Genomic DNA, 9,769 nt, shown 5'->3' with positions numbered 1-9,769 from the left:
ATTGGGCTTTCCCAGCGGACGATCTTCGGATGAGCCTCCACATCAGATAAATCCCAGACGGACTTTCCTAGCGATCGGACTTTCCTGGACTCCGCCAACAGAAAATCTCCATCCGAGCTCCTGCGGCAGGTGACTCCCGCCTGAAACGTCAGCGACCTCAGAACATCCGAGCCTCTCCCAGAACGACTATGTGAAGAGCCATTCTGCTCCATCAGGCATCCCAGCCAAGCTTCAACCGATGGATCCGAACTCTCTGACAAGCCACGACAAGAGCCGTCACCCTGCTCCACTCTCTGCAACGGATTCCACGCAACTCCACCACTCTCTGGCAAGTCACGACAACAGACACCACTCCACTCTCCGCAGCAAGCTCCACGTGGCCCTGGGCGACCTCTGACGCCACTACTCTCCGTAACAAACTTCGCACGTCTCTGAATGGCCCACTTCCAAATGGTTACAGACGTCGGTGTCAGTCAGTTATGCTCTCCGTCTATAAATAAAGACCCCAGATACGTTCTTTTCTAAGCTCTAAACTCTATCTCGAAACTTTGCCAAAATTTTCGTTCGAGCACTCCATTTCTGTTGAAGCAGAGTACTGACTTGAGTGTTGGAGGGTCTTGCCGGAGCACCCCCAACTCCGGTTTAGACTTTCTTTGCAGGTCCCGGTAGCGACCGCGGTCATCCCAGCTCCAGCTTTTTCGATTTCGATGGGATTCTACACCAACACCCTCTTACATCGAATCAAGCATGGACTATGAAGGAATTCTGACCCAACGATAGTCCATCAAGTCTCTTGGCGAGAGAGATGAAGGGAGAAAGATTCTAAAAATTTAAAAGCTCGAAAAGAGAAATTGAATAGAGTAGACTTCTATTCATGATCTAGCTTCATCGTAAACCCCAGAGGGATTACTTAGCCAGACATAGTTGATTTGAAGTCAAAAATAAAATAAAGACTAATTCTACTTGCTGGAGTTGAACTTACGAAAATTAAAAATTACAGAATTAAAAGATGCAGAAATTTAAACTATCCTATTACAGAAATTAAAATTACAAAAGTTAAATAGAAAGAAAATAACTAATTTATTTCTGAATAAAAATTCTGATACAAAAATTTTCAACTCCTAAGCCATTAACAAGGCTTGGACTTTAAACAGAAAATAAAATCTCTTACAGAACCAGACTTTTCTTCTTCTCTTGACTTGGGATCAACCTTCCCCTGGCTGACTCTCCTTCTCGTGTGTTGGAAGGATGGAAGAAAGTGGGAACAAGGTGGCTAAAAAATTTTAAAAGTGGGTATGTCTGCCTGTCACACAGACTCCCTACAAGAATTATAGAGTGGAGAGAGATATTATAAATAGAGGCATTAGGCTTTATTTATAGATGTAGGCAGGGAGGAGGATTTTATATTTTTCGATGTGGGACTAAAAAGAAAGGATAGATAAATAGTTAGGATCTAATTTAGAAAGTACGGATATATGGATAGGCAGTTGATTAAATAGGAAAGATAGGAATGAAAAAAATATATCTCTTTTTATTGCCGTTAGTGACCCAAGCAAGATCAAATGTACGCTACATGAAAGGATCTTCACAGTTTCCGTTTTGGTTCACGCGGCCAAACAGCACCCGACCTCCTTTATTTCCTTTATGTTCCACATTCATGGACCCAGATCCCGTATAAAAAAAATTGTGTCAGCTTCCTTTTAAGCCAAGTGTTATTTCAATGCTTTTGGTTCTATATCAGCCAACAACTAATCAATATTTTAACTTTAATCCATATGTCACCATTTTCTTCCTTATGGATCAAATGGTCCATGATGGACCACTAACTTGCAAATTGAATTGGATCATCCTCCAGCTTTGAATTTAATTTTATTTTAATTTCGTTTCTGATTTCGTTTGATCTCTCTAAATCTACGGATCGAATTTTTCATATTGATATAATTTTTTTTATAAAATATATAAAAAAATATTAATTTTAAAAAAATAAAAATAATTTAATCTATAAATTAATATTTTTATGAATAAATTTATACATACCAAAAAGGGCCTGCCAACCTATAAGCTAGCCTCCTCCACCACACCTGACACCCATGTAAGCCATCTCTGATATCCTATTTAATCAGCACCGCTATTGTCGTCTCCATCAACCACTTTATTCTCGGCACCGATAGCGCTAATAAAGCCTCCAACTTTCTCATGATCATTGTCTTCCGCTTCCCTCTCCCTACGCTATTGTCGTCTCCGTCAACCACTGTATTCTCGGCACCGATAGCGCTCCTCCAACTTTCTCATGGTCATTGACTTCCGCTTCCCTCTCCCTCCACCTGCAAGAATGCCCCTCCCCTTCCTTTTGCCATAGCCACCACAAATGTCTCTATCCCATTTATCGAGATCATGCAAATCAACTATCGCGAGGGAGAGGTCAACCAAATGTGCCACATGTCGCAAAACCCCACTTTCACGGCCATCAAGACCTGCGAGTCCAAGCTATACATCTTTAACTATGGCTACTGCCTGCCGATCGAGGCCACCAGAGGGGAAGTCAGATGGCCTAGACCTCTTCTTGAGAGAGCACACTACTAAAGGGTATGATTTTTGTGTTCTCTCAAAGATGGGTACCTTCTGAGTGGTTCATATGATTCTAAGTTTTTCTTGTAGGATGTAGGTGTAAAGGTTCTTAATGCGATTGATGTATTTGAGGTAATTGCTCAGAAGGAAAAAAAGTATTTCTATAGCTGGTACTTTGATTTGCTATATAGTTGATATTTCTATACTATTTCTTTATCCCTTGATAGGAGCTCCCCCCTTCTCTTTTTGCAGGCTAAAAGTTTATATTTATCCAGAAGGTATTTGTGTTAATTTTACAAATATTTTTGTTTATTTCTAGAAGGGAGCGTAGGAAGGCACAGTTAGCACCCACATAAGTTTATACCAGTTTCTATTTACTTCGTAAAGATTTGTATTTATTCTACCTTACTTTGTATTTACTACATCTAAATTTTATGTTTATCCTCCATCCTTGTTGTTTATCGCAAGTGAGCACTAGTCTGACTAAAGGCTGAGGGTCCAATTTCTATTTATTTTTATGGTATTTTTATTTATTGCTACAAACTAGGTATTTATTTTAGGAGGCTTGTGTTTTATCCAGAAGGTGTTTACATTTGTTTTTCAGGTGTTTTATTTATTTCTAAAGGAGATTATAAGCAATCGGCATCCATGTAAGTTTCTATTTTTTTTTGTTAGATTTTGTTTACTCCATGAAGGTTTATATTTATTCTACCTTACTTTGTATTTGCTACATATGAACTTTATATTTATCCTTCACCCTTCTCGTTTATTGTAAGTGGCCCTAGCCTAACCGAGTCTAGTTTTTATATATTTTTGTAGTGTTTCTATTTATTTTCATAGACTATGTGTTTATTTTAGAGGGTTTGTATTTATCCAGAAGGTGTTTCTATTTATCCAAGTGGCATTTGTGTTTATTTTGCAAGTATTTCTATTTATTTCTAGAGGAAAGCATAGGAAAATAGCACAGATATGGGTTCCAACAGCTAATAAATCTTTTTTTTTTTTCTTTTTTGAGATCCAATTTGGCACTGGAAGAGTGGTCAAGATTTAATAGGTCCCAATATTTAATAAAATATATTTTTTTAAAGTTCCAATGTTGGGAGAGCGGTCAGGATTTAATAGAATATATATATTTTTCTTTTTTAAGCTCTAATGTGGTGCTAGGAGAATAACCATTTAAAATGATTAGATTGAGGGATGGGTGGGGCATGAGCAATATGTCCTATCCATTAATTTTATATATATATATATATATATATATATATATATATATATATATATATATATTGTTTTTTTTTTTTCTTTTTCCAAATGATTGCCATTAATGGTAAAGTGGAAAGCTGGATGTAGTAGGATTTGTGCAGGTTAGATAGTTCTAGAGACAACTAGATTTGCCTCCAAATTCAATCAAATGGAGTGCGGTCCATCTCTCTCTGTGTATGTTTGTGTATATGTGAGTGTGTGTGTATATATGTATGTAATTAGGGATGAAAGTGGATCAGATAATATCCATCTAGATCCATTTTCATATTTGAATCCATCCAATAAAAATTTGAGCATCCAACTAGCTAATAAGAATCCAACTAATATCTGTATCCATATTCATATCCATCAAACAAAAATAGATATCGATATGGATAGACAACTATTCAATCCATATTTGAATATTTGATTCTATTTGTAATCTTATGTAATTTTATATAGTACTTATGAATTTTTAAAGAAAATATATAATCACATTAACATACTATTAATTTAATTTATAATTTTTTGATAGAAGTGGGAGGGAGTTCCACCTAGATTTACTAATAGAAGGAGTTATGTATAGGGGAATATAGGGTCGGATTTACAACGAGCTTGTTATAGACGAGTGGACTCTTTGCAGTATATCCCACTCAAAGTTAAAAGCCCATGCAGATGTTTGAACAAGAGATATGTTATGGGATATTTTTAACAATAATGAGGATCAAAAGTGATACAAGGCTCATAAACGATTGACTATTTCTATTCTAACTACCTCTGTTAGCTTCTTCTGGTCTACCTACTTTTCCTTCATTCCCATTTGAGAGATTCAAGAGTTTTATCCATTCCATCCTTCTTTTTGTGATCACAGTAAGAGGACAGTTCGATTAGCATGGTAAGCAGAAGAGGGTATTTTATGACAGGATGGAAAGCCTCAAAGGTGAATATTCTCCTTTTTCTTTCTTTTCAAGAATCCAACAGATCGATGCCACTACCATCTACCAAATTAGTGAGCTGATTTTGCTGGAGAGTAGATATTTTTTATCATCCCATAGTTGTTGTGCTGAGTTATAGTCAAATTGAATCCAGAGGTTGAATGATATTCATTGCCAAATCCCTTTGCAATATTCGCATTGAACCATCAAGTGATCAGCTGATTCCTCTTGAGTAGCACATAGTGGACAGCTAGGGGGAGCTTGCGTGTGTCATTTCTTTATATTAATTTGATGTATAATTTATTTGATATTATCTTTGATTCTGTGATTATAAAGTTTAGGTATCTGACTTATGTCCATATTTATAATCATACTTAAATATCCATTTAAAATAAATATGGATAAAAATTTTTGCATCTAACTAATATCCATATCCATAGTGCTAACTTTTACCATTTATATCTCGCCTTGGAGGACCCTCATCTTAGTAAAAAGAATGAAGTAGAAACTGAAATTATTTAACCATAGAATCTAATATATATATATATATATATATATATATATATATATATATATATTAAAACAGAGGCTTCTGCAATGGCAGAGCCTTCATTTGACACATGTATCATGAGGCAACCCCGAGGACTCACTGTGAAATTGGACACCATTCTCTCTGTGATCTGATCTCCGACTACCATTTCGATCCCCCCCATGTGCATGCTTTGATTGGATTTTTTCTCCTCCATTTTCTCCCACATTTTCACCATTCTTGGGGGTGTTTTGATCGTCGATCGGCTTGAGTATTGGATCGGATGCACATGGGTGGAGGTGGAGGAGGGGGTGGGTGGCTGGTTTAGGCCGTGCAATGGGTTTCGATGAAGATAGTGACAGTAGTGAGGATGGGGTATCATCGGTGAGGGAGGTGTTGATCAATGGCCTCACGATGAAGTTCGTTGAGGTAGAGGCCAAGCTTGATGAGTGCAACATCCAGGAGGCAGAATCATCATTGAGGGAAAGGCTCTCCCTCAATTACAAGGTTCCCTTTCTCCTTTCCTTTTTTGATAAAAATTTGATTTATTTAGAGTTGGCTCGTGCGATCTCTCTCAAGTTCAATTCTTGTGCATCTTGTTGTTTGAGTTGATAACAATAATGGTGGTTTTCCTAAGTAGTTTGGTACCATTGGCATAATGAGGCTTTCTTCTTGGAGTACCAAGGCAGAAAGTTTTGGATTTACAAGAAAAATTGGCTCACAATATATTGTCCATGATTGTGGATAAATAAAGACTGAAAAGAAGCTACAACAGGATAGAATTGAATCAAATTCTTCCTTTTTAATGAAATACATAGCTCACTGTGGGAGCTCTAGCACATGCAAGATTCTAAAGTGGGACTCTTGCATGTGAAGGGTTCTGAAGCTGGAGTGGAGCCTCATATTGCAGAGATGGAAAGCGAAGAAAAAATCCATTATTGAATTAAAAGCTATTTAGCTCAAAATGTTGTGAGAATATGCAAATTATTTCAAGATATATGTGGATAACTGATTTCATTGATACAATATTAATTTTCAATTGACGCCGACTCTCAGACTTGTGCCAATTTTCTAGCCAGGGCAAGTTTGGGGGAGAGTGGGGTCATTTTGGCAGATTGCAGATCAATTTGAAGTATATAGTAGTAAAGATTATCTTTTCCTATAGTTAAGTTCTTACTTCCCAGTTCAAACTATACTTGCATGTATTGGAGTTGCAGAAAGAGCTGATCAAGATATGGGAGTGGGGAGGAAGCTGTCATTGATGCTACTAATATGAATCTTTATTATAGTTGATTTCAAATTGGGAACTAGATAAAAGGGGCATTATAGTATATAGTTTACTATTTGGAGGATTGATATAGTTTTTATCTGACAGTAATACCATACAAGTGGTAGTCTGTATGAGTTCCTAAATAGACAATAGTTTTGGTCAAAGATAAGGTCAAAGATAAGCTAACTAATGTTCATGCACATACACCATGGGTATAAATTCTGTGAGTTAGAGGAAGCTCCCACCAATATGAATTCATATAATTTAAGTTTTCAACCATCATTGTCAACGTCCAAGAGCGGCTAGGACATGCATGGTTCCTAAACCAAGGAACTATTTGGATAGAGAGACTTAAGAGCCTCAGTTTTAACAGAAATCAAATTGTATCCGTTTGCTTCAAAAGCATTTTTATTTTTTTCTTTTATTTTGATTGAAGTGGAGATTGTACTTGATCTTTTATTTTCAAAAATATTTTCAAAATTATTATATTTATTTATCAAAAAAAAGACCCATCTTAAATACTAAAAAATAATTTTAATTAACATCAGCTTAAATATTATTCCATTAATGCTTATTCTATTAATGTCATCTTTCAAAATTAGGTCCATCTTAAATGTTAAGAAATAATTTTAATTAATGATAGCTTAAATACTATTTTATTAATATCTATTCCATTCATGCATTGTTTGTTTGGCTAGCCTAACCATCTCTCTTAATCCTTATATTCTCAATCCCTTTATTTATTATTGGCCGTTAAGATTCTAATCAAATCAATTCTTGATAAATTGAGAGTATTAATTATCATTTTTTTAAAAAAAAATTTTTTTGAGGAAAAAGATGAGGAAGTGAGCTACTTCCCTCTCGCAAAAGAGTATAATATATTAATGCTTACTGTTACAAAGGATAAATAAAGAGTAAAGGGTACATCCTGTGAAGGTTAAGTGAATGTAATAGGCCCTATTGCACCCAAAGGTTGCATGGAAGGGTCTAATCAATTGTCTTCAAAAGGACTTGTGCACAGAATTTAAAAGAGGGAAACAAACAAAGTCTATCATGCCTCAAATCTGAGGCATACATAACATAGCCATGTTACTGAGGGATGGGGCACACGATAACATGAAGCCAATCAATCATAATCAGCTAAAATCCATCAAAAATAAATTATAATAAAAGATTCAATTTCATTATTTATCAAGTAAATAAATTAATATTGATTCAGAGCAACTAAATCCAAAAAATAATACCAAACCCAAGTCTCAAAATTCATAAATAAATAAATAACTATAAGTTCATGATCATAAAATAAATTAAACTTTTGCTATAAAATTTTCTAGCTTGCTACACAAATCTCCAAGCTTGGATCCCTTCGTCGGTCTTAACTTTATTCCTCCATACAAGAAAAAAAAATAAAAAGGTGTGAGCTACACTAGCTTAGTAAGTAGAACCAGCACTTTCTTATTAGATCAAGCATAAATTTTTTTATGGTAATACAATATTTAGCAAGTAACAGATATTACAAAAATAAATATTTCATAGAATATATAATAAAATAAGTTATAAATCAGATCATGCTTGCATAAATCATGAATAATTCATAAACATGAATCATAAATCATTCTTATCATATATTCATATCATGTTTGAAAATATTGCTCATAGATATTCATGCTAAGGTCACTATTATACTCATGATAGAGCTAAGTTTCTTAATTGATAGAGTTCTTGTTTCGTATGCCAACTTTATGTCTATTGGTGGGGCCATATTTCGTATGGATGCTAGCTCCGAATGTTGACCTTTCCACAAAGATTCGTTCATAGCTATCTAAGAGCCTTTAAAATCTTTACATCTTTTTCTTAAAATATATATATATATATATATAAAAAAAAATCATAAAATTCATACTTCACAACCATGTTATTTTCATAAAATATATTCATGAAATCAATGTTCATAATAAAATATATTTTTTTATATCATATATGCTGATCTTTATTTTATGAAAAATATGATTTCATCAACAACACTTCTTTGTATAGAAAATATGATTATTTAAAAATATCTAAGGAGCTTAAGATCTACTTATCTTGATCATCCTAGATCTTTAGTCTTTCTTAAATGAATGAGATAATCTTATTTAAAATATTAAATCATAATCAATTTTCTTTCAATGAGTTTAATAAAATTAAATAAGGAAAGAAGTCGTTGATCGGATGGTCGAACTGATAGGCTGTCCGGACACCAAAATAATTCATGGCCTCTTAGTTTAGGATCCGATCTAAGAAACTCTGATTAAGAAATCATAGAGCATGGATTGGATCAAGATGAAGATCGATCAACAAAGTTCATCAATAGTAGAATTCAAAGATATTAGATAGGCCTAACATATGTTTGACATATGGTATAAATATCAAAACAGTTTCAGATCATCTTGTCAGAGTCAACATAGGTTCTTAGAAGAGGAAAACATGACTTAATAGGGATTAGAGAGAAAAAATGGATACAGAGAGAGAAAATAGAGAGAGAAAGTGGAGAGAGAAGTTTCGTATTTCTTAAAAAAAGAATCTATGATCAAAATCATTAGAGATCATATCATGGTGACTCCATAGGGATCAATGGTGATCAAACTCTATGAATTTCTGACAAAGTCAAGCTAGGATCTGATAAACTGCATGGATATCAAAGTAGTTTTGAATCTCTTTGAAAAGATCATCTTAGATTCGTATCGGAGCCTATGGATTAGATGAGAAAGAAATAGAGAGTAGAGAGACATAAAAGAGGAGAGAGACAGATAGGAGAGAGAAAATCCTCTTTCTTTCTTTTCTTTTTTCTTTTTTTTTTCTTTTCTTGTTCTTCTTTTCTTCTTCTTTTTCATGGCCGAACAGGGGAGAAAAGGGTAGTTCATGGTTTTTGGTTGAAAAACTGACGGCGACCGATGGTAGTAGGCAGCCGACAGCGATGGGGTGGAGAACAGCTGGTGGCAAGGATTGCCGATGGGGAAAAGATGGGAACGATCCAAAAATAGGGGATCTAAGGGCTTTCTTTTTTTTTTATTTTTCTTGATTTTGGTTGTTGATCATTCACCGACGGCTGTGACTTCATTGGGAAGCATTGTAGGGAGGCCGAACAATCCGACCAAGGGTTCGGTGTCAGGTGACAGCAGCGCCAGTGGCCGAAGAAGGAAGAAATCAAAGTCAGAAAAATAAAAGATTCTTTTATAGTAGATT

The 9,769-nt window shown here is 34.9% G+C and overlaps 2 protein-coding genes across 8 annotated transcripts in view; both read left to right on the top strand.

The window, feature by feature from the left end:
* Nucleotides 1-2,456: 2,456 nt before the first annotated feature.
* LOC109505115 (beta-galactosidase 1-like) overlaps nucleotides 2,457-9,769 on the top strand; it is a 117,920-nt gene continuing 110,607 nt past the window's right edge. For both annotated transcript variants that reach the window (XM_073256639.1, XM_073256634.1), the window contains exons 1-3: nucleotides 2,457-2,586; nucleotides 2,659-2,700; nucleotides 2,821-2,846. The gene's annotated coding sequence lies outside the window, so the exon portion shown is untranslated. The remainder of the gene's footprint in view (nucleotides 2,587-2,658; nucleotides 2,701-2,820; nucleotides 2,847-9,769) is intronic.
* LOC140857545 (beta-galactosidase 1-like) overlaps nucleotides 2,476-9,769 on the top strand; it is a 47,075-nt gene continuing 39,781 nt past the window's right edge. The window contains exon 1 of one of the 6 annotated variants that reach the window (XM_073256651.1): nucleotides 2,476-2,586. Coding sequence is in view for 1 of the 6 variants with exons in the window: in XM_073256650.1 (XP_073112751.1) it covers nucleotides 5,611-5,781 (171 nt within the window). In the remaining 5 variants the exon portion in view is untranslated. Of the gene's footprint in view, nucleotides 2,587-3,175; nucleotides 3,219-5,580; nucleotides 5,782-9,769 lie in introns of those variants that run through there. The other 5 variants (XM_073256652.1, XM_073256655.1, XM_073256654.1 and 2 more) reach the window with 5 other exon arrangements.

The sequence above is a fragment of the Elaeis guineensis genome, chromosome 4 (assembly GCF_000442705.2).
Source record: "Elaeis guineensis isolate ETL-2024a chromosome 4, EG11, whole genome shotgun sequence".
Classification (NCBI taxonomy): domain Eukaryota; kingdom Viridiplantae; phylum Streptophyta; class Magnoliopsida; order Arecales; family Arecaceae; genus Elaeis; species Elaeis guineensis.
Note: the sequence above shows the minus strand (reverse complement) of the source record. Positions and strands in the feature narration are given on the sequence as shown.